This window comes from Triturus cristatus, chromosome 2_2 (assembly GCF_964204655.1).
Source record: "Triturus cristatus chromosome 2_2, aTriCri1.1, whole genome shotgun sequence".
In the NCBI taxonomy this organism is placed as follows: Eukaryota; Metazoa; Chordata; class Amphibia; order Caudata; family Salamandridae; genus Triturus; species Triturus cristatus.
Genome location: NC_140582.1, coordinates 720702446 through 720728500, shown reverse-complemented (window position 1 = coordinate 720728500; position 26055 = coordinate 720702446). Strand labels below are relative to the sequence as shown.

Here is a 26055-nt window from a genome sequence, read left to right as displayed (position 1 = left end):
ACCCCAACCCCGCCCTGAAAGCTATACAGACCCCCACCCTGAAAACTATACAGACCCCCTGCCCTGAAAACTAACCTGACCCCCCAACCCTGAAAACTACCCCCCAAACCCATACAAACCCAGCCCCAGCCCGACTTACTTCACTGAGTTCTCTGGCCCTCTTCCAGCTTCTGCCGAGCAGCAGCCAACAGCTAGACCGCTCACTGGCAAACATGACTGTGCTCGCGTTGTTGGAACACGCGGTGCTGAAGCTGCGGTGTTCAGACTGTTTAACCATTTAACTAAGTGTAAATGCTTGGAATTCCTGTTTGAACAAACATGGTGCTGATAAGTTAAAAGCCCCTTTTCCTGGTGACCTCAAGGTTACTTGATATGCTTGGTTGTTGCTTATTTATTCATCTGGCCTGCCATCTAATTAAAGGCCAGCATTTCCAGCCAGAGACAGCCTTCTAATTGACAGGAAACACTCAGTAATCTTCAGAAAGGCTAACTAACCAATTGCTTCTAGTTTTGGTCTCCCTTTTCCTTCAAGGACATCCGAGCAATTTGAGTTTGAATAGAAAAACTTTGCTTAAAGAAAAAGGTCTAGTTTTGTGAAGTAATACAACATTAAGGACAGATAAAGATTTCGGAATCATCTAAGCAGACTCTAAAGGATATGTCATCAGGATTCAGCACAGGGGTCAGTGCTCAAGGGCTCTTCACATGGACTCAAATTTCTTATTGTAATTGTTGTCTGGTGTTACGGACCCACACCACAGGCTGATTGTAAAGCATTCATGTATAGTTATATGGTATACTGGGTTCTTCCTGCAGAGTGCCTGGCTGTAGTGTGCGCTTTCCCACGAGAACTTGAGGGGTCGTGCTCAGAAGGATTACCACCCACCAACCATCCTTTTCACAGGAGCTCCAGGTACACGAGAGCCATTACTCTCTCTCTCTTCAACTACTGCCCTTCTCTGCAGGGTTAGTCACCGGTATTAGCCATCTCGTCTGAGACTAAGGATTAAATGCAAGGGGAAATAGTGGAAGATCTTCACTTCCGCAAAAGGCCTGTGAATTCAGGTGAGTGGCCTTGGTGCCACAGATGCCTGATTTTATGAGGAAAACGATGTACAATACTCCCTACTTGAAGATGATCTTTGTTTTGCAACAAGGACCTTTTAATCAATGAACTATTTGAGTGTTATGACACAAGTATGTTTATACAGATGTATATTTCCAATTGAAATCATTTTTTTATTTTTATTGATTAAAGTAAAACCTTTTTGGATTCTCACACATTTTCAGAGTAGTATTGATTATTAGGATACTTTGTAATTTATATTTACTAATGCAAAATGGAAACAACTATCATGTTGATGTTGATGTTCACATAAATATGGGGTATACGGTTTCTGTGTGTTTTTAGTGAGCAGTCCATGACCCAACTCTCCCACTCCCTTTTTAGTATTACTTTTTATTTCCCCTTTCCCATCTTATTGTTCCACCTCTCTCTTATACTAAGGATTTACTTTCAGTGTTACAAGTCCAAAAGGCTTTGCTTTTTTACCCATTAATGCTGCAGATTTTGACTATGACAGTGACTTTTCATGAGGCAGCTTGTCATATTGGTAAGCTGTGAGTTTTATTGTGTCAACTTCCTTTTCTTAGACTTTGAGGATGGTTTAGTTATGCTACTTGATCCTTATTTCTTCCTTACATTGGAACTTTACCTCACAGGGATCAAGAAACAGTTTTACCTGTTTTGCTCTCTGTGTGTCTCCTTTAGAATAATATTTACTTCATTTGTTAGACGGAAGAATGGCTATCTTTGTTTACCTGGATCAACCTAGAAAAATTTGTACTTCTTATCATCACTTTGTGACCCTTAGGGATGCTAGCCAAGGTCGAAACACCTCTTCTGCAATGATCCACTTCTGGATTTGTTCTATGATTGTGCTTGATTATTTCTTGGACAGGATTCCTCTATTTTGGTGATGTAGCATTCTTGGCTCCAGAGTAATTTTTTATTTATTTGTTTGAAGGTCAATTATTGTGCTTGGTATTGCCCATAAGTTATGATGGGACAAGGAAGTCAAGCAGTTATTTTAAATTAGAATAAAAGTTCTTCGATATGGATAGCTAGGTCAAGAAGAATCCTGGGAAATCCAGCCATTTATAGTGCACATTTGTGTGGGCAGGACCTTCATTTTCCAGCATTTGCCTAAGTTTCTTCCTGTTTTGAGGTAGGAACCCCTCATAGGAAATGGCTGTGATGAAGATGAGTAGGACTAGGCGTAAAAGAAAAGTCTCTCTGATGTGTATGGTGAATACTGCTATGTCCCTGCAGAGGCACACATTTTTTGAATTTAGGCTAAAAAAACCAGTAAGAAAAATAAAGTTAAATACAGTTGTAAGATAGGAGTGTGGTAGTAAATGACTTTCACGTACAGAGTCAGTTTTCTTCCTGCAGAGATGTCAGGATATGCAAGAGGTTGTTCACACAGAACTTTTTTTACTAGTACAATCTGATTACAAGTGGTCTAGGATAGTGTGAGTAAACCTGGTTCATTTCTTTTTTATGTTTGAAATGCTTTATTGAATAAAACGAAGAAACATTCAAAGAAATCAGCATATACAGAAATAATCAGATATAATATAACAAGAACTGAGCTGATAACAAGGTAGCAAAAAAGCAAAGCATTTTATGGAGTTTATGAGGACCTTATGAGGGAAGAGAGGGAAAAAAGAGGAAAAGGAAAAACAAAATAGAAAGAGAAAGGGAAATAGTAACACTACTACAATATCACCTTATACAGAGTATGGCATTCAAGGAAAAAAGAAAATACATCAAAGAGACGCAATATAAATTGTACATTCTGGAAAATAATATTACAAATTAAAATTATGCAAAAAGGAAAAGAAGAAGACAGAGGAAAGATTGTTTCACGGGGGTTTAAAATTTTCCGAAGTGATACGTGAATGTAATGGCAGAGCCATCTGATCCAGGTAAGTGGTAAGTGGTAACCAAAAGAGATCTCTGTTATGAGTTGGTCTGCAAGAAGAAGCAAAAGCAACATCAAGTCTATGACAATGACAGAGAGTGTTCCACCAGCATTGTATGGAAATGTTTGTAAGAGATTTCCAGTTGAAAGAAATATGTTGGAATGCAAGAGCAAGCATAAGGTCAAAAAGACCATGACAGTTAGGGGAGAGAGTTAAAGAATCAGAAAGACTACCCATAAAAAGGAGAGGAACAGAATAAGCAATAGGAAGTGAAAAGATACGAGAAATATATGACCAAATCTTGTCCCAAAATTTAGAAACTGGAGGACAGAGAAAGAAAAGATGGAAAAGATCAGCCTTAGGAGAGCCACAAGTCCAGCAATTAGAATCAGAAGAAAGAGAGAATCGTGACAAGGAAACCGGAGAGAGGTAAAGTCTGTGATAGAAAAAGAATAAAGATTGGGTAAGAGAAGCAGAACGGGAGATTTTTAAGGATCTGGACCAGAGTTTATCCCAAAGTATAACAGACTAAGTGCAACCCAAGTCCGTCTCCCAGGAAAATTCCACTTTAGATTTAACACGATCTGGATTAGGAGAAGAAAAGAATTTATAAATGAGAGAAGCTTTAGGAAGAGTGAGAAGGATTTTGAGAAGAGGATTTTGAACAACAGGTGAAGAGGAGGGAGGAAGAGAATAATAGACATCGAGAATGATTGCCATGAGGATGGAAACTTTATGTAAAAAAGACCGAGGGCAGTGAAATAAAAGTTGGAACTGGGGAAAGGAACAGGGCAACGATCCATCAAAAAACTGATAAACCCACATGATACCACGTGTTCTCCAGATTTTCCAAAAGATAGGTCTATTTCTCAAAAGAATGTGGGAGTTATGCCAGACCGGGGTGTCTAAGAAAGACTCACGGGTAAGCGTAGGAGAAAGAACCAAAGGCGACAAGAGAGAGGAAGTATGTCTGAACAAAGGGAGTGAAGTAGATGGGGTTTTGGCAGAGAAGCGTATAATCTCTTTGAAGGAAAAAGGCGACAACAGTATTTGTTTAATAGGAAGCCAAAGGGGAGTGAAAGGAGAAGATTCTGATGTGAGCCATTTTGAGGCTTGGCGCAACGAGAAAGATCGATGATAAAGACGGAAATCTGGGAAATTAACACCCCCATTAAGTTTGGATTTTCTAAGAGCTGATAAGGCAATTCTAGATTTCTTGTTTTTCCAAAGAAAACGCGTAAGAGATGAATCGATACGTTTGAAATGAGCAGCAGGAATGTGAACTGGGAGCCTGGAAAAGACATAAATTAGAATAGGGGCTATCATCATTTTAACCGAGTCCAACCGCCCCCACCAAGAAAAAAAAAGAGGATTCCAAGAGCAACTTGTCGATGCGAGAGAGGACTGCGGACATATTTAATTTAACTGAGGAAGTAATAGAATTAGATAACCAAATGCCTAAGTATTTAATTTTGGAGCCATTCCAAGCAAACCCAGTGGAGGAAAAGGAATGGGGAAGACAACATTTTGTGAGGGTGAGAATTTCAGTCTTATCTGAATTAATTTTGTAACCTGAAACCTGCGAAAAAGAAGCAAAGGCAGATAATAAAGGGGGAATAGACGTTTCTGGAGCAGAGATGAATAAGAGAATATCATCTGCATAAGCGGAGAGTTTCAATTGATGATCACCATAAGGGAAACCAGAAATGGAATCATTGTTACGAATAGCAGTCAAGAAAGGTTCAAGGGCCAAAACAAAAAGAAGAGGGGAGAGAGGGCATCCTTGCCGAACACCACGCTGAAGAGGAAAGTAAGAGGAAACCTGACCATTAACTAGGACTGACGCTTTCGGGGCGGAATATAATAAAGAGATAAGGGAGATGAAATTAGGACCAAAACCATGCCAACGTAAAGAAGCAAATAAAAAGGACCAATCCACTCTATCGAAAGCCTTCTCTGCATCGACAGAGATAGCAGCTAAGGAAATGGGGAAAGAGGGAGCTTTATTTAAAACATTAAGAAAGAGTCGGGAATTATCAGAGGTAAGTCTACCTTTAACAAAGCCACATTGTTCTTTGCCAATAAGATGGGGCATAAAGGAATCCAGACGTAAGGCAAGTAACTTATAGTCAACATTAACTAAAGAAATTGGGCGATAATTTTTGCAAAATTTGGGATCCCGGCCCTCTTTAGAGATAAGACAAATAGTGGCCTCTTGAAATGTACCCTCTGCCTTACCTGATAAACAAAATGAACGAAAAAGCACTAAAAGTTTGGGGAGTAGAAGATCAGAAAAATGCAAATAAAATTCAACTGAGAAACCATCAGGGCCGGGCGATTTCCCTATAGTAAGGGTACTCAGAGCTGAGAAGATTTCGTCTAATGAAAGGTCCTTTTCAAGGTCAGAGAAAGTAAGATGAGAGATAGAGGGGCTAGGAAGCTGCTCAAGATAGGACTGAATAAGGGAAGAAGTAGGAGGAGACTCAGGTGTATAAAGATTTTGATAAAAAGTTTGAAACTGCTCAAGAATGTCCTGATCTTTGTATAAAAGTGATCCATCAGAAGAAAAGATAGAATCTATACAAGTCCGCTCCTTACGGGTTTTGAGGTAATTGGCCAAAAGTTTCCCTGATTTATTGCGACCACCATAATAACGAGCGCTACTGCGGAGAAGAAAGGACGAAGCGTTATCAGTAGTGGTCTTATTAAATTCAAGTTTAGCACGTATGAGGTCAGGCAAGATAGAGTTGGACGAGGAAGAGTAAAATTCATGTTCCAAACGCTTAATATGTGCAAGTGTAGATTTCTGTTTCTGGAGAAAGAGTTTCTTTTTCCTGGAAAAGAAATCAATAATAAAACCCCTTGCGGTTGCTTTAAAGGAGTCCCAGAGAAGATGAGACGGTGTGCTGGGATCACAGTTGAGCGAGAAAAACTCATTAGCAAAGGAACGAAAGGAGGAAGAAAAGAGAGGGTCAGTAAGAAGAGATTTATTGAAGCACCAACGGGAAGACTTGGGTTGCGAGGGAAGTTAGTCTAGGACTGTCACAATGGGTGCATGGTCCGAAATGACTATGGGTTCAATAGAGGAAGAAAGTAAATGTTGAGACAAAGATTGAGAAAGAAAAATATAGTCTAGACGAGAAAGAGATGCGTGGGGAGGAGAGAAGAAGGAATAGTCAAGAGTCTGAGGATGGGAGAGTCTCCAAGAGTCAAGAAAATGAGATTGAGAGATAGTGTCTAAAAATTGTCTATGAGTTTAGTGAGGAACAAAACGAACAGAAGACTTACGGTCAAGAAACGGGTCTACAATCTGATTACAGTCACCCCCCAGGATAAACAAATCATCTCGATTTTGAAAACATTTGGACGTAATTGAAGGCCAAAAAGCACAATCAGGCTGGGTGGGACCATAAATATTAAAAACAGTTAAAGGTGTAGAATTAATTAGCAATTTGGTTAAAATCCATCTACCTTCAGCATCATTTTCTTGCAAAACAACTTTACATTTTAACTTATTATGACATAAGATAGCAACACCATTCTTTTTATTAGTAGAGGGTGAGAATAGGACCATACCCACCCAGCTTCTTTTTAATTTAAGTGATTCGGTTTCCGAAAGATGTGTCTCTTGCAAGAGAACTAGGTCAGGATTGTATGAAGCTAGGTGGGAAAGGATTCTCTGTCGCTTAATAGGGTTATTAAAACCTTTTACATTCCAGGAGATAACTTTGAATTAAAAACAATAACATTTTGATGAAAGTAAAGACAACAGTAAGAAAAGGAGAAAAGAAGAATGCCAATAAAAGACAAAAGAGCATGGTAAGAGACTAGAAAAGACAAACCAGAGAAGAAAGTAAATATGTGAAGAAGGCAAGGATAAAACTTCACAAAAAGAAAGGAAAGGGATAAAGATAGGGAGGAATGGTAAGAAAATGTTCAACAGGTAGAAGGGGAGGAGAAGGAAAAGAAGGGGAGGAAAGGAAGAAGGAAAGACAAGAAAAGACAGTACATATCCAAAAAGGATGACTAAAAAAAACATACCTTAGGGGAACAAGAATGCGAACGACGGGGCGATGGCGACACTCAACAAGACAAGCCTCCCAAAAGAGGGAGTCCGGAACGCACCAGGATGAGGAAAGATAATAGGGGAATCAAATGGAAAGAAGAGGGAACACCAACCAATCGAGGACAGCAGATGTTCCGGTGCATGATGCGGGGATTTTGAAAGTTCGGCGCTGAGGAGAAAAGCATCCGCGGCTCCTACAAACGTCCCGGTGCAGCGGAGCAAACCCTTTAGGCGGCCATCTTGATCGGCGCCGTAACCACGCCCCCAACCTGGTTCATTTCTAAGCCATGATAAATGCCTTGTAGGCATTTGCCCCCGCAATCAGGGATGAAGTCATACCTTTTCAAGTGATAGGGATTTTCCAGTATCATAAGAAATAGTAGTTAATGTGACTTGGGGTGAAAATGATTAAAACCTTGACGGCAAGTGTATCACACTCCTGTGATAGATATCTTTTGAACAAACCTTGTTCCTTAGCATTTACCTCAACATAGCCGTTAAGAAGCTAATGTGGGAGTAAAGGGAGGGATAGGTAATGTGAATCCCTTCCTAGCCAATTTATTTTACATGTGAACATCAACTACTTATCTGCTAAATTCTAATTTCTAATATTTAAATTCATAGCAACAGTCATGTTTTTTTTATTATTGCATTTGCCTGAACTCAAATATTTTGTGGTGCCTTATGTGACAATCTCAGGGGATCCTGTACCTCCGATCAGAGTACTTACACTGTGAAGAGTGCTTCAGCATTTGTGTTTAATTAGCCCTTAATAAATATAATTTGATATTGAGCATTATATATTTAAAAAACAGAAAACATCGGAATTTAGTTTGCTTGGATGTAGGAAGAAGCCAAAATAAACTATTCCTATTTGGAAAAAAAATAGTAATATTTGATTTATACATGCTAAAAGAGACATAATCTTATTTTATTCTTGTCAGGAATTATCCTTTATATAATTACACTCATTTATTAGTAGCAAATTCTACCGGACTAATCAACATATGTTTTGAAATTATCAATATCAACATAATATCTGAAAACGTATTACCATTAATGTGAACAGAAAAAATATATGAATGCAAATATTGATATCAACATAACATCTGAATATATGTGTGTATAACGAACCCTCGTGCACAATTTAGGCAAGAGGCTGTTGCCAGCATGCTTATGGCACATTCAATTCTGCTATTTGCTCATGGGCAAATTTTCGAATAGATTCTTGGCTATCTGAGGTGTCTATTAGCAAAATAATTACGGACCCAATGTTGCACTGATAAGGTCTCTGTGAATACTGCTTTGGGGTAGCTTTATCATGCCTGGTCCCACATGTGTAGCAAGGGCAAAAGGACAGAAAAGGCACACTATTAAGCTTAGGTAGGACTTGCCAGGCAAAGTATAGGGAAACAGCATCCAGAGAGGAACATCCCTGGCTGGCAGCAGAACAATAGATAACGCCTGATGGTAAATGTGACGGACCACTAATAATCCGAAATGGAGCCACAAGCACTTTAAAGTTTGAATTTCAATATAACATTCCACCCACAGAGTTTTGACCAGAAAGGCACACGGAGTTAGAAACAAACTGGCCACCACTGAAAGCAACTCATACCCTGTTCATTTATTTAGTGCGGAAAGCCGAGGCATCATGTCTAAAAGGGAGTGTAAACATAAGAGACGGGCAGACTTCACCAACCTAACATCAGCTCAAATCACATCTTCAACAAATGGCAGAGGACTGAGAGAACGGAGCGACTACAAACAGCTGTAAAATACTTTTAATGAAGCAGAAGTGCAAAACTGAGTTCAGGCTGATGGGCACTGAATACAGTGGTTCAAGACAAACCGAAATGTAATGAAATGAAAGGGTGAGACAGTGGTGACTCAAGACAGAGCCAGATGGAAAAAACCTGGATGAATATGGGAAGTACATATCGCTGCACGTACAGAGTCAGGTCAGCTGTTTAATTAAGTAAGATCACTTTTTGTCAATGGGCAGTAGTATTGCTACATTTCCTTGATTGAGTTAGTTAATAATGCACAGGCTGCCAAACAGTGTAGAGAATTACCATGACACAGCGGGTAATATAATTTACCAAAGTAGTTTATACAGTAATTATAGGCTCCTTTGTGGAAAATACATAATATATTTTAAACAGGAAATAGTTCTAAATGTACTGAAATGTTTCGACATCAATACATTAAGACTTGGGTTGATCTAGACATTGCCCCAATGGCTTGTCTACTCTACTTAATGTATTTTCCCTTAATCTGAATACTGGTTCCTCATATTGTGCGAGCACCATTCCCTCCCACACCAGACGTGTATCTTCTTAAAGTTTAACTAGTTTGATCGGAAATGCCGAAACAAATTAAACCCTTCAAAGTAAACACATTATGACATGGTCCTCCAAGTTTGGTTCTTGGTCTAAAAATAGTATTTCCAGTTACACTCAGCACTAAATCAGGTCTAAAGTGCCACAATAAAATGTACTTACCAATGCAGTTTCTGAGCCCCGCAGAGAACGGTACGTATGCATAAGGGTTTCGCCCACTCGTATTCTCAGAAAAGAAGCGTTCCGGTTGAAATGCTTCTGGGTCTGGGAAATATTTCGGATCCCTATGCAGTGCGTAGGGCACAATTAACGCATTGACACCTTTCGGCACTTCAAATCCACCTATAATAAAATAACCAAAATGTCACTGGAAGCCATTATAAAATGCTCAACAAAACAGTAAACTGGTCTTTAAAGTAAGAACAACACTGAATGACATTCTAAAGGTTTCATTACGAGTGCCTCCCAGAGCCTCCCCGCCTCTCAAAGGGTCCCGGTATCTCACCAGACCACCGGAGTAATCCTGGAAATTACTGCAGGTAGATGAGAAGGAGTCTACGTGATTGTGATCGGGTCCCTTACAGTACCCCTCCCCAGACGCCCCTAGTAATTCGCTATTTCCACAAGGAGTTTCACTTGGAGGCGGCGACTGCAGCTGGAGCTCAAATTAACCAGACCAGCAGATCTAGCAGGACTCATAATTCCGATGGTGAGGTTAAGTCTCATTAGCTTCTGCCAATTGGAAATCATTGCCTTGCGTATCAGCATAAGCTGTATTTATTGCCATGTGTAAGTGTTCATTACATGCTGCAGGGAAGAGGGGGAACAAGAATCTGCATAAAGTAGAAAGCACTCCTGCAAAATTCCAAATATGTTTTCTCATGGATGGAACAAAGGAGGCCAGGCAACGAGTGAGGGAAGGTGTACTTAGAACCAGTGGTGGCTGGTGACATTTGAAAGTGGTAAGGCGTGAAAGTTTGGTTAGCAAGCTCAATGGACAAAAGTTGGGTCCATGCTGGGTCCTCCTCCAGAGAAATACATTGAAAAAAGATTGGCAAATGGTGCATTTTAAAGCAAAATAATTTAGTGATAAAGCAAGGCTTTTGAAGCAGTGCGAACGTATAGTTTTAAAATATTGAACACATTAAAAACTGTCCTATATCTTACTACATTAACATATTCAACAGTTACTGTAATGTGCAAATTGTACAACGCAAGAATTTCAGTGTTTTAAAGTGCGTGCTTGCCCATTGTCGTGCACTGCATGCTGCATCAACCTGCTGCTCTAACCAGGCTTCAGGGGAGGACCCACAGCTGCTGACTGGAATCAGCCATATAGAGATATGTGAAGACAGGTCTTTAAGTGGGATGAAAATTGTGGGGGCTATCTAAAAGGGAACATGTAAAATAAATTTCTGTGATTCCCAAAGTGTGCTACCCAACCGGTATTTTGGTTTCTCTCTGAGATGTAATTGCATCCAGATATATAACACAACATCTGACCTACACCTAAAACCTGTCAGTACGATTGACTGCTAGCTGTTTAAGACAGCATCTGCAATGCAATATGTCTCACATTTACGTGAGTTTGAGCTATTGGCATAGTAAATGACAATGCCTTTTATTTATGTTTTGGGTTTTAAACCATAAATAAAAGGCATTGTAATTTACAATGGCAATAGCTTAAACTCTCGCAAATGCCAGACCTATTGCATTCTAAATGCTTGAAGGCATTGCTGAGTTGCCCCCTTCTGTCTCCCATGGCCCCTGAAGAGCACCCGTTTGCTACGAGTAAAATAAACAAGCCAGTGGTCACAACTACACACGAGAGACCCTCCTACTGTAAGAGAAACTCATTAAAGAAAATGTTGTTTCCATACTACCGAAGACGTACCGTGTAACAACTGAAGTAAAAGGGCCAGTCCTCATGGGAGGTTACAAATAAAGACAAGGCGGTACTAAGAAGCAAATAGCCTAATAGCAAATCAGAAGGCAGCATTTATGAAGGATAATGACCCAAGCCAATGGCAAATCTGGGAGGAGAGTGGGCAGGGCTTCAAGTACATAATCCAATACAGCATGGCTCGCAGCGCATGCGCTGCCCAGGCTCGTCCTAATAAATGAGTAACAAGGATTTACTATAAATAATCAAACTTCAAAATGTTTCAGTTCTGAAATTTCAATAGTATCGAGGCCTGTGGAAGGAGTTTTGGCCTTCAGTTATATGTGCTTTACATTAGATATGTATGTCCTTTTTATCTGCACATCTTGTCCATCTGCACATCTTCAACCACCTCTCTTTCCTCTTCAGCACCCTCTTTTCACTCTTCCCCCAAATGCACTTTCTCGCATCTCCCTCAATTCACCACTTCCAAACATACACTGCACTCACACATTTAAGCTATTTATTTCCTTTTGCCTTCACCCTGTAAATATTTTGCCATCTGTGCACCACCTTCACACACATTTCCACAGAATTGCAATTATAACTGGAATACATGACCATTGTTCTGTGTGCTCTGCAGAGAGGCCAACCCACTGACAGACACTTTGCTTTTGCTTCAGTGTCAGAGCTCTCAATCAAAGCCCCTCATAAACACCTGGCACGGCTCAAAGTATGCACAGAAAACAATACAGAAACAGAACATGATTAAATGACTAACTCTTGAGAAAGGCAAGGTTAAGGCTGACACGCATGGCCTTAACGTTTTTAACACTCATTGTTCGTCAATCAATTCATGTTTTTGGCATTAATGTTGTTAAGGGCATGAAGATAGTGCCAGTTTTAATGTCCTGCAGCTGATAACTGTCTACTGTAAGCACATATTTCTCACTTTGCTCTTGACTCGGATATTTGGATCAATTTCACGAGGGAACAAGAACCCTAGCCTGCTAATTTTTTGGATCAATTTTGCAGGGGAACAAATACAGCAGCTCCACATCTAATGGGAGCCAGCGACATGCAGCCAGAGCCTGGTGTGTCATAGTGGGGGAGCTAGGCATGGCGAGGCATCTCAGCACAATATACATAACAGAAGATTTGCATTATAACACTTACCATTACTGAGAACAAGGCACCAAAACACACATGCTTACATCCACTCCTATGTGATGAATGGAAAAGGGTGGGATCTACGACCTGTGAATGACGGACGGCTGCCTTCATGCAGGGATGAAGGCTCAGACATCCGAAATGATGATGCTAAAAGTGCCACTGGCCTATAGGGGACTTCATTAATCACAAAAGGAGATGGACAAGGAGCAGTATTGAGGTCCAGCACCTATGCTCATTAGTGAGGATATACATCTACAGAAAGGGGTGTTTGTTGCCATTGAGAGAGAAAAAAGTAGTAAAAGGTTGTAATATAGAAATTGAAGGGATCTTCCTTTTTAGGAAGTATTGTCCTCACACAACCATATGGAGGTCATGCTTCATCATAGGGATTTTGCTCCTCATGAGACCAGCACTGCATTGACCCACGGGACCCACAAGCAGGCTCTTTGGCAGAGCTCTTTTTGTTGCAGCCGTAATGATACGTTTGGCTGTGTAGAGATAATAGGAAATTCTGGTGAAATGTGAATGTGGTCTAAAACTTCCTAAAGGGTACCCAGTGATATATTTATGCACCTGATGGTCCAGCCCTGTTACGGGTAAGGATATCTCTGACAACGTTCACCAGGACAGCGAGTGACTTAGGTCAAGGCCAAGGACTGCGTAGATACTGTGGATTATCCTGATCTATTTGATGTGGAGGATTATGGTGGACCTACCCCTCTCCCTACCTTCCTGTAATTCCCCCTTGCGGAAGGTGGGTAGGGATTTTATATGGCTTTTATTCCCAGGTGCGGTGCATTGTCTCTGGTCCAGGACCCAGAAGAGGGTCATGTGGTGCCAGTCAGGGACAGCGTGAATGCGCCTACCAAAACGTGAGTGTATACGGTGGCGGTCATTTTGGTCCTGCCAGAGACTAGACGTAAATGTATAATTCATACTGTGTGCTCCTGAGATACAGTCATATTTTCTTGAAATTAGTTAGTACTTCATTGAAAATAATGTGTATTAGATCTACTCTTAGTCTGTGAATTCAGTGATGGCCACGGGGAGGTGAAAGATGTCCATTGATCTTCGGTCATGTCGGCAGGGGCCATCTTGGCCTGGTGCTATTAAACATGAACTATAAGAATGTCCATAGACCTTAGTTCATGTCAGTGGTGGCCATCTTAGACTACTCTCATCCGACATACACTCGGAGGATTAATGTGTCATCTACATTCATAAAGTAAATAAATGTCTACAATGGGAACATGGACACAGTCAAATAATGTTAGGCACTATATCATGCTGTGTTGTTATGTCTCTTAATGCACCAATTGAAAGGATCAATGTCGTGGGATCATAAGCTCGAAGTCTTACTAGAAGTGTTATGGGATGTAAGTTTTTGATCATGCTGTACTCTCTTCAGATGCATGTCTGGGGTCATCTGTTGCAGTCATGCAAGGGAATGTCATTGTTCAGCCCCTGTATGTGGGTCCTGTGGTGGAATAACCAGCGTTGTTCTCTATTAAATAGCATTCTCTGCTCCCAGTGATCGTTAGCCTCCAGAATGGTCCATTTGATGTCCTCTGGTGTGTGGTTAATGGTTACGTAATGTGCTGACATTTTTATAGTTGCTCGCTTGCATCGGACTTTGCTGCGGTGTTCAGTGATCCTTGTTTTTCTTGATCTTGTTGTCATCCCGATGTACTGTAGCTTGCAAGAGCAGGTCATAAGGTATATGCAAATTTTGGTATTGCAATTGGTATGTTCTTTTTGTATCCATGGACGGGTTTCTCCTAGATTAATTTCTTTACTTGCTTTTGTGAGGTTACATACAGTACACATTCCACATGGGTAATGGCCCTTTACTGGCGGTAGTCCCCGCAAAGTAGGTTGTCGAGCCTTTGGGGTGATCTGTGGTCGTGTGTGGACCAAAAGATCTCCAGGTTCTGTGTTTGTTTGTATGCCAACCTGGGGCTCGAGATATTGAGGGTGGCAGTTTTAATGATAGACCACTGTTTTCTGATGAGCTTTTAGGTCTGGTTGGACGATGGTGTGAAGGTGGTCACGCAGGTATTTAAATTGCTAGACTCCTTCTCTTGTTTTCCCAATAGGGCGTCCAATAGGGTGTCTTTGTGGTTATTCCTAGCCTTCTTGCATGCTTGTGTGACAATTTTTCGGGGGTAGTCACGCGTAATCAGATTGGTACATAGTTCATTGGCTAGGACATCATAATCTTTCAGGGTGTACACTGAAAACTACAGAATACTGCTGGTGACTATGCCATGACAAACGTTTGACACTGTGGTGTCTGACATGAAAAAGTGCACTCCCACTAAAAGCAATGACATGAAAAGTGTATTATGTATTGTATGTCTGATGAGAGAAATGAGAGACATGCTCCTGTGCTGTGTTTAATCCAAGTGTAAAATCACCACTCATTCTTCAACAGAAATGGACACTTGTGTTTGGCATGAGCAAATGCAGTAATATTCCTATGCACAAAGCCAGAAAACATGTACATTTTGTGTCTGACATGTAAAAATGCATTTTTACCAAGACTGCTCTGCATATGGCTGGGTCTAATCTGAGGTGGCATGGTGGACAAAAGAATGATTGATTAAAATGCTACCCCGAGTGATTGCCAGTGGTTAGACGTATTGCAAGCATTCCTCCTATCACCTTTCTTAGCTTGAACTAATGCCTTATTGAGAAGAGTGTGCCCAGTCGTGGGTCTCTTCCTCACTGTGCCACATTCGACTGAATAGCCTCAATCAGGACAAAACTGGTCTTTGGTTGCCTGTGCTCTGGTTCGAACAGGATTTGGCTTGGCATCATGGGCTGGGCTGATCCTATTGGAGCAGGACCAAGACTGGTTTGCATATGGCTGGGCCTATTCTGGGGTGACATGGCAGGCAAAAGAAAGATGGGTTGGAATGCTAACTAAAGTGATTGCCAGTAGTTAGACTCATAGCAAGCATTCCTACCATCACATTTGTTGCATTTGATGAGAGTATGCACATTCACTGTTTTAAAAGGATGCACAATCCCACTGGCAGGGCTTTAAGTGGGCAGTGTCCATCTGGGTCTCAGACCTGGTAGAAATTAAAAACAGACATTGAATGGGATCCCTATCAGGCCCTATATCATTGTCCTTAACTCTACTGGTAAAAACACTGATTGATTTCTAAACAATAAATGTAAAAAAACTTATGGTAATCCATGTCAGTAATTTAGTTACTATTTATTTTTCATGTTTTACTTAATCCTGATTAATCTACCCGTGTTAGCCATTTCAAGGATATTGTTTTTTATTTTTGTATAATACTCTTATATGGTGGTTATTCCTAAACAGCTAAAGATCATCGACAAAGCCAACATTACTGATTGGTTTTAGATGTATGCCAGTTGATGTGTTATATATCTGGATGCAAGAACAGAATGCTCATAGAGGCACTAAAATACTACTTGGGTAGCACACCATGGGAATCACATAAATGTATTTATGTTTTTAAGTCATGCCATTAATTACATAGGCCCTGCCCCTTTGAGAGATAGTGAGAAATTGTAGTATTAGTTGAGGGGGTGAGAACCTATCTCAAATATTTACAGCACTTGTCATGGGAATCACTAATGTCACTAAATAAACCTGTACTTACCCCACTGGTAGCTTAGTACAAAGCAGTCAGGCTTAACTTAGAGGCAATGTGTAAAGCATGTATTAAGTACTCAAACATTAAAAGTGAAAACACAACCTATAACAAAATCTCACACTAATCTAGAAAAATAGAGAATCATTTAATAAATAAAATGGCATGGAAATGACACAAATCCAGTTACAAGTACCGCAGGTATGAGTTTTTAAAGCTTAAATTAAAAATAGAGCCAAAAAGCACAAAATGCTAACCGTGGTTATTGGTTCACACTAGACTGGGTCAAAGTCAAAAGTTAAGGCCGTCTGTGATGGAGCCTGGGTTAGATACAAGGAGCAGGTTCATCCCAATGGAACGTTTACCTTCCGACATATACTTTTAAGGGAAAATAAGATCAACAGCAAGTCATCGACCGGGCAAGCTGCAAGCCGGATCAGAAAGGTGGTTCAACAACACAAAGTTGCTAAAGATTGGGATCCTGGTGTGATCATTGAGGAAGGTGAGAAAACTCTAAGTGGGTGAAGTCCAAAGTCTGTGCCCAAGGTCTCAGTGTTGATCGGATGCTGCTCGGCGTCGGTCCTGAAGAAGCCCTCTACGTTCTGACTTAGGAACTTTTTGGAAGTCAGCTCTCCTTCACCAAGGCAAACTAGATAGCTGAGGTTGATCAGCAATTCAAATTCGATGGCAATCCCGGTCTCTGATGGTTCTCCAGGCAGAAAGTTGGCAAAAAGTTTATAAGACCCACATCTTGAGGCTTGGGGACAGAAGTACACTTTAGCATCAGCCAAAGGTCCAGGACCTGGCAGACACCACTTGGGGTTAGCACTCACTCCAACAGAGGTCAGTGGCAGGGTCCAGGGCAGATCCCATTGAGCAGTTGCAGGAAAAGAGGCCCCGTGAAGCATGTTGTGTCCCTGTAGCTCAAACAAGAGGTCCACCAACTGACCCTTGGAAGCAAGGATAATAGTCCTTCAGGTTCTTCAAACCATGGGGTAGTCCTTCTTATTCCTCAAAGGCCCAGAAGTCTTCGGAGGAGAGGTCTGAGGGGTCCAATTTTATGCCAAGCGCCAGGTTGTGGTTTGGGGGCTAGCCTTTTTCTACCCCCTAGTTCTAGTCGATTCCTTCACTGCCACTGGGTATGGTACCAGCCTGACCAGAGAGACAAAGGGGAGGAAGGCCTATTTATGAAGTTCATCTGCCAGTGACAAGGTAGAATCCTCTGAAGTTGAGAAGGGGCTGGGGACAGCCCCAGGCCAGTCTGTCAAGGGTGGAGATCCCCTCCACACAACCAAAGCCCTTTGTCAACTGGCAGTGAGTAATAAATATCTCATGATGGGAGAACCGTCAGAGGTCAGGTGACAGCTGAACTGGCAGGAAAGTCTTTTGGTTTTAGGCAGGAAAATGACAACTCTCTAAAAGTCAAATTTTTAAAATAGTAACATAAAATCAGACTTGACCATTAAGTTGGATTTTAAATTACTATTGAAAGAGTCCATGAGCCATTTTTCTGGATATTTCCAAGCTGAAGTTAGCACTTAATAAATGTAATAGTGTACACCATGGTTAGCCTATGGGAGAGCCTGCACTGCCATAGTGAAAAATGACTTTGGAGGTTTTTCACTGCCTAAAACATTAAATATACATTTCCTACTTTTTAAATACCATGCACCCTGTCCTACGGGCATTTAGGGACTATCTTAGAAGTGACTTATAAATAATAAAAAGGAAGGTTTGGACCTGGAAAAAGGTTTGATTTTTGTCAGGTTGAAATGGAAATTTTAAAACTGAACACCCAGGATGCAATGACAGCCCTGTAAAGATCTTACGGGGCAATTTCACTGGGTGGCACAATGATCGCTGCAGCCCACCACTAGCATTTGTTTATGGCCTTAGGTACCATATACAAGAAACTTACAAGGAAATAAGGAGTATGCGAAGTCTAACATGTTTAGGAAGGAGAGCACACACATTTTATCACAGGTTAGCAGGAGTAAACTGCATAGAGCCCTATACCCTACAAAAACAGATTCAGCATAACAATTCCAAATAAGAAATATGGTGCAAAAGATCGTCATTTCCAGCAGAGACCCCCCTCCCTGTTTCATCCCACTTTAAGCCCTGCCTACTAGCATGTTTGTTGCTGTGATATGTCTGATAATAATGTGTGTAACTTGAGAACATGCTCCACTATTGAGGTGCCAAGCATGAGATGGTGCACTCTCACCTACTTGTGTGCTTGACTCCAATGGGAGTGCAGCTGCAGTGGTCTCACATGTAGAGACCATCCCTACTGGGATGCGTAAAGTGTTGTGCCTTGTACCTGTCATGAGAAAGTGTTGGTCCACTGGTGTGTCAGTCATAAGTATACTTAATCCAGTGTGTTTGAAATGAGATTGTACACTACAACTGGAGTGTATGGCATGAGAAAGTGTGAATTCAATCTTGTCCCCGAGATGAAAAAGCGGACTCGCACTGGTGTGTGTAATGTGACAGTGGACTCTCAGTGGATCTGATATAACCATGCTTCCGCCATTGTGTCCAAAATTAGACACAATTAGTATGTAGATTTGATAAGGGTTACATGAGAAGATGCACGTCCAATGCTATAGCTCTTTGGTAAGAGAAATTACATGGTGATGTCGTCTTTGTCCTTGCCACGAGAATGCATGGGCTCTGTTTTATATTTGACATACGAAACAAAATGCACTCACACTGGTGTGTGTACCATGAGAAAGAAGATGCCCAGCGGATCTGAAATAGGTGTACTTCCATTTTTGTGCCCGAGACGACACAGTGTACAACTAGAGTGCTGACATCATAAAGTGCATATCAAGTGTTGTACCTGCTGGAGCTGAGAAAGTGCATGCCCAGTGCTGTATTTCACCGACATGTAAAAGTGTAACCCTGCCTTGCTCTTGCCCCCAACATGAGAAACTATGAATGCAGTGTAGTAGCCAACATGGAACAGTTCACTTCCACTGACATAAGAAAGTGTATCTCATCGGGCTTTCGAGGTGGGCGCATGCTCACTGAGAATTTTTTAGTGCTAAAGAAAAACATGATAATTTATTTTCGGAAAGTTTTTGTACTCTACTCCCGAGTACAAACAACATGGAAATTACATGGACAAGGTCAGATAAACCACATCAGCAAATTGCAGCTATTCTAAATGAATCCTGTATTTGTATTGCTTCTTTTTTTTATGGCATAAAATAGTTTTCACATGTGAATATGGATGTACATCCCACACAATAATATTATTAAAACCATAATTTTTTACAGCCCTTCTTACCACTTTGTCGTTTCCTAGTTCTGAAAATAAAAGGAGCAACATTTACACAACTGAGTCATATTATTAGGTTATGAATGTTCAATGTGCTATAGGCACGAACGCGTTCCGCTGTAGTCACTGGGCTATGGTTACCAGATCTTGAGAAGCAAAAACCGGGACAAGCCCTACATAGAAGTAGGACTGAAGGCTGACCATGGTCAAGGAATATATATATATGTATTCCTTGATGAACAATATGGAATATGCTACTTACCAGTATGCATCTGTTCTTGGCATGTAGAGCTGCAGATATGTACACTTTTGCATAGATCGCCATCTGGTGTTGGGCCCGGATGTTTGCAGTTTGTTTTTCTTCTTGGACAGTCTTTGGAAGTCACGAGTTCGGTGACTCCTCCTTCGGTCCGTACTGCGCATGGGCTTCGGCTCCATCCTCAGATTGTTTTTCGCCAGCAGGGAAATGATGGAGCATAGTGATAACAGTAAGAAACCCATGTGTGTTGTATCTAAATAAGATAGACTGGAACGGATACAGGTAGCCGGGGAGGCGGGTGGGCGTATACATATCTGCAGCTCTACATGCCAAGAACAGATGCATACTGGTAAGTAGCATATTCCGTTCGAGGCATATGAGCTGCAGATTGTACACTTTTGCATAGATTATATAGCAGTACCCAGCCCTAGCGGCGACCACCGGTATCCGTTGCAGCGATTTGAAATAGTGTCTTTAGTACAGCCTGGCCCACACTAGCTTGTTGCTTGGAATGCACGTCTACACAGTAATGTTTTGTGAAGGTGTGCGGAGTTGACCATGTGGCTGCCTTGCAGATGTCATCTAAGGGTATGTTCCCTAGAAAAGCCATAGAAGCCCCTATCTTTCTTGTAGAGTGGGCTTTAGGCGGAACAGATAATGTTCTTTTTGCTTTGTGATAGCAAATTTGTATGCACTTAACAATCCACCTATCTATCCCTGATTTAGAAATGGGGTTACCTTTATGCGGTGGAGAGAAGGAGACAAACAATTGTTTGGTCTTCCTGAAAGGTTGCGTTCTTTGTATGTAGTACAACAAAGCCCTTTTAACATCCAGTGTATGTAAAGCCCTTTCCGCAACAGATTGAGGTTGCGAGAAAAAACCCGGTAATTCCACCGATTGATTAAGATGAAAGGGGGAAATGACCTTAGGCAGAAATTTTGGGTTTGTACGAAGTATCACCTTGCTGTGATGTATCTGCAAAAAGGGTTCTTGTATAGTGAACGCTTGTATTTCACTAACCCTTCTAAGGGAAGTGATAGCAATGAGGAAAGCTGTTTTCCAGGTGAGGAACTGCAGCTCACATTTATGCATTGGTTCGAAAGGCGGACCCATTAGCCGTGTAAGAACTACGTTTAGATTCCATACAGGGGAAGGTGGTGCCCTGGGTGGAATTACTCGTTTTAGGCCTTCCATAAAGGCTTTAATAGCGGGAACTCTGAACAGTGATAAATGCTGTCTGTTTTGTAGGTAAGCAGCAATTGCTGCGAGGTGTAGACGTATGGATGAATATGCCAGGTTACACCTTTGAAGATGGAGCAGATAGCATATGATATGCTGTATGGATGCATCTAAAGGGTGGATTGTATTGTTACGGCAGTAAACAACAAATCTCTTCCACTTTGCGGCATAGCATGCTCGAGTGGTAGGACGTCTGGCTTCCTTGATAATGTTCATGCAATCAGGGGGAAGGTTAAGGTATCCAAATTCTAAGATTTCAGGAGCCAGATCGCAAGGTTGAGCAGAGATGGGTCCGGGTGCCTGATTTCTCCATGGTTCTGTGTTAGGAGGCATGGGGACAGGTGCAGCTTTTGATGTGGTACTACCGATAGCTGTAGCAGTGTGGTGTACCACGGCTGCCTGGCCCATGTTGGAGCTACCAGAATGAGTGTGAGGGAGTGCTGCTGTAGCTTCCTTACCACTAACGGAATTAGCGGGAGAGGTGGAAAGGCGTATGCAAATTTGCCTGACCAGTTCATCCATATCGCATTGCCTTTGGACAATGGGTGTGGGTATCTGGCGTCGAAGCTTGGGCATTTTTTGTTTTCGTGGGTGGCAAAGAGGTCTATCTGAGGATGCCCCCACATGTGGAAGAATGGGCGAAGAACTTGTGGATGCAGTTCCCATTCGTGCATTTGCTGCGTTTGTCTGCTGAGCAGATCTGCCATGGTGTTTTGTATGCCTGGGACGTGCTGTGCCAGGAGAAAGATTTTTTGTGGAATTGCCCATCTCCATATGCTCTGTGCTAAGCGGGAGAGCTGGGGAGAGTGTGTCCCCCCCTGTCTTTGAATATAATACATCGCAGTCATATTGTCTGTGCGAATGAGAACTGCTTTGGCTGAAATTTGTTTCTGAAAGGATTTCAGGGCTAGAAAGATCGCCAATAACTCCAGATGGTTGATGTGGAGTACTTTTTGCTGTGACCTTGCACCGTGAGGTGTAGAAGGTGCGCTCCCCAGCCGGAGAGCGATGCGTCCGTCGTTAGAATCACCTGAGGAACCGGGTCCAGGAACGGCCGCCCTTTGGAAAGGTTTGTGGTGTTCCACCACTGCAGAGATGATGGGTGCGGCCGTCCACCAACACCAGATCCATCAGCTGTCCCTGGGCCTGGTTCCACTGTCGTGCTAGGCACTCTTGGAGTGGACGCATGTGGAGTCTTGCATGGGGCACTATAAAGATGCAAGATGCCATCATCCCTATTAGCTTCATAAACACTCGTGCTGGGAGAGAGTGTTGAAGAGTGAATGTTTGGCGCAAGGCTTGTATGCTTGCGATTCTGGCTGAATTGGGATAGGCTATAGCCTTGGAGGTGTCTATAGTGGCCCCGAGATATTGCTTTGTGTGAGATGGAATGAGGTGGGACTTTTGATGGTTCACCGTGAAGCCTAGCTGGTGGAGCAGTTGTATGGTGCTGTTTGTATGTTGCACACATTGGCTGTAGGACGCGGCTTTTATGAGCCAGTCGTCCAAGTAAGGGAAGACGTGAATGTGTTGCCTTCTGAGGTGAGCTGCTACTACTGCTAGGCATTTGGTAAACACCCGTGGTGCGGTTGTGACCCCGAAGGGGAGAACCTTGAATTGGTAATGCTGACCGTCCACCACAAACCTGAGGTACTTCCTGTGAGAAGGGTGTATTGGAATATGAAAGTATGCGTCTTTCAAGTCCAGTGTAGTGAGAAAGTCTCCCTGACACAGGAGAGGGAGAACTTGTTGGAGGGTGACCATATGGAAATGGTCCGAATGTATGTATGCATTTAGAGGCCGGAGGTCTAGAATGGGCCGTAGGGTCTCGTCTCTCTTTTGGATTAGAAAATACAGAGAGTAGACCCCTAGATTTTGCTGATTGACGGGGACCTGCTCTATAGCTTGTTTTTGGAGGAGGGAGATCACCTCCTGTTTGAGCAGTATGGTTTGTTCTTGTGACATTATACGGTGCCTGGGTGGAATATTGGGTGGGGTAGATGTTAGTTCGAGACAGTAGCCTGACTGAACAATTTGTGTCACCCATTTGTCCGATGTTATGGACTCCCAGGTCTGAAGGAAATATTGTAGCCTGCCCCCGACTGGAGTGGAATGGTCTGGGGAAAGCGGAGGAAAGTCATTGGGCGGGTGGTGTTGGTTTTGTCCCTGCCTTTATTATTGTTTCCCCTATAACCACCTCTCTGATAGCCCTTTGAGAAGGTGTTCTGAGGAGGGGACTTGTAGGAAGTAGAGGCGTTATCAGCAGAGTAACCTCTGCCTGTGCCCCGAAAGGAGGAACGACGAAAAGAGCGTCTAGGGGTATGGGATTGTAATGCCCCCATAGACTTTGCCGTATCCGTGTCCTTTTTCATTTTCTCCAATGCTTCGTCCACCTTTGGACCAAATAGGTGTTGTTGGTCAAAGGGGTGATTTAATATAGATGCCTGGACTTCTGGCTTAAACCCTGAGATTCTGAGCCAGGCATGACGACGGAGCAAAACACTGGTGTTGATCGCTCTCGAAGCTGTGTCTGCTGCGTCGAGGGCACATTTAATTGAGGTATTGGTGATGAGCTTTCCCTCCTGTATTAGCTCCGGAGCCCTGTGTTTATGTTTGTCTGGGAGGTGTTGCATGAGAGCCTCCAGTTCATCGTAATGTGCTCTATCATGACGTGCAAGCAGTGCTTGTGTGTTGGCAATGCGCCACATATTTGCGGCCTGCGAGGCAGTGCGTTTACCAGATGCATCTAAGAGCTTTGACTCCTTATCTGGTGGGGGAGCCTCCCCTTAGGATTGAGAGTTAGACCGCTTTCTAGCTGTGGATACCACCAAAGAATCCAAGGGAGCAGGTCCTTTAATATATGCAGGATCTGTGGGGGCTGCTTTATATTTTTTCTCTATCCTGGGGTTTAGTACCCTAGCTCTGACTGGGTCCTTGAACACCTCTGCAGCATGTTTGGTTACCCCTTTCAGCCGACGTTTTCGGAGCCGAGGGCTTCGATGGTTTCTCCATGCCATGCTTTTTCGGGGTCTCCGATTTCTTCGGTGCCGAGGCGGTCTTCGGCGCCGGAGCGTCGGTGCCGAGGGACTTATGCTTATACTCTATCGGCACCGAGAGTGCAGGTTTCGAGCCCGATGACTTCGGAGCCGAAATGGGCGTGGTTTTCTTCGGTGCCGAACGGTGTTTTTCGGCACCAGGAGTAGGCTGGCTCGAGCCCGAGCCGCCGGGAGACTTATGATGCTTCGACACCGGGCCCGAAGGTGGGGTGATAGAAGCTGTATGTTTGGTTTTCCATAGGCCCCGAGGCGAAGGTGTAACCTGAGTCTCTTTCGGTGTGGGTAGGGGAGTTGGAGGGGGTAAGGTACTCACGACCCTCTGCGCCGGTGTTATCTCCTCCAGATCAGAGTCGTCGGCCTCGGAAGCGCTGGCGAGTTCTTCCTCCTGCTCTGTGTGCTGCTGCCCCGAAGCTCCGGTGTCGTCTCCGAAGATGTCGGGTGGAGCCGAAGTCGATGAGTGCGCCATGGTGCGTCGAGCTCTTCGATCCCGGATGGTCTTTTTCGATCGAAAAGACTTGCAGGCGGGGCAGTCTCGAGCCTCGTGTTCTGGAGAGAGGCAGAGGTTACACACCTGATGGAGGTCGGTGTGGGGAAATTTAGACCCACATTTTGGGCACTTTTTGAAGGGAGTCCTTTCCATCGGCCGAGACCGGAGTCGAGGGAGGCCCGTAGGCCGGTGCCGATGTCTGGGATCGAAAAGTGCCGCCGAGAGAGATGAAGAAGATGATTTCTCTTAAGAATCTCGATGGACGAGGATTTTCCGTCGAAGGTCGAACTGGAAAAGTTCAAAGCCGGAGCACGAAGTATCACATCCGAGCCCGATGGCGGAAAAAAACAATCTGAGGATGGAGCCGAAGCCCATGCGCAGTACGGACCGAAGGAGGAGTCACCGAACTCGTGACTTCCAAAGACTGTCCAAGAAGAAAAACAAACTGCAAACATCCGGGCCCAACACCAGATGGCGATCTATGCAAAAGTGTACAATCTGCAGCTCATATGCCTCGAACAGATAGATACATACCACGGAATAGCTATAGTTAGCACTAAGTTTCCATAGGAAATTGATGTTTTGGTTTGTTAATAACTTCTCCACTGTTTGAGATTTCAACAAATCTTTCCAAAAAGTGCTCCTTTTTTCCTCAATTCCTTCTTGGAAAGTTTCAGTGCTACCCCCTAGGGCCCACATTTAAAGAAACAAAAATGTTACTTACCCTCTAAGCATCAGTTCGAGGTATGTAGTGCTGTGGAATCACATGCTGTGCATACTCCTGTCATCAAGTGTTGAGTTTGGACATGTGCAAGTTTGCTCCCACCATGCACAGTGTTGTCATCAATGATCTAATTTGAGATGTTGCAGTGATGTTATTAATGATGTCATCGAAACACCTCATGAGTGATGTAATTTACGAAGAAATTAGCAGTGTATGGTGAGGGCGTGAGTTATAGGTACTTTAGAGCATGAGTTATAGTTATTTGAAATAACTAGAACTGGTGAATTTCAGTGGTTTTGTTTGTTTAAAACTGTATGTTTTAAGTGACATCTAACTATAACAGCTCTTTAATCTTTTTTCCACTGTGAATATATATACACATATACATACACAATGTGTGGCAGTGGCTGTCAAACACTGAAAACCCGAAAATACATTTGGTTATAGTTTGGACATCAGCAGTTCGGAGATAGCCTGTAGTGATAATTCTTATTTGCCTAAAGTAGGGAAATCAGATGTCCTGAAATTCACTAGGCAGTTCCGGTTTTCAAAGGACTGTTCTGACATTTTTCTCAGTTTCAAATACATGTTCCAGTTTTTGGAACAAAGGACAAGTTATTCTGCAAAGCATAATTGAAACGCATGCTCTCATTTCCATAGGTGCCTCTAAAGTCTGAAACAGCTTAAGTAATTAATCATTTCTTACAGGCCACGCAGGAGGAAGTCAGCTGCATGCCCCCAGCAGAGGAAGACAGAGGGGGGTAGGGTTGAGGGCCGTGGGGCATAGGGTGGAAGGTCCTGCCATTGCTCATGTTAGGTAAATGTTTTATTGTGCTGTATTTTTTTACTTTTTAACTGTTTTGGTACTTCTAAATGCTTTACACATTTTCTTAAGTTAACCCTATCTGCTCTGGTAGCAG

At 42.6% G+C, this 26055-nt stretch overlaps 1 protein-coding gene across 2 annotated transcripts in view; it reads right to left on the bottom strand.

The window, feature by feature from the left end:
• CYP4V2 (cytochrome P450 family 4 subfamily V member 2) overlaps positions 1–26055 on the bottom strand; it is a 344463-nt gene that overhangs the window by 48342 nt on the left and 270066 nt on the right. For both annotated transcript variants that reach the window (XM_085641978.1, XM_085641977.1), the window contains exon 10: positions 9559–9738. In XM_085641978.1, the coding sequence (XP_085498104.1) occupies positions 9559–9738 (180 nt within the window). The remainder of the gene's footprint in view (positions 1–9558; positions 9739–26055) is intronic.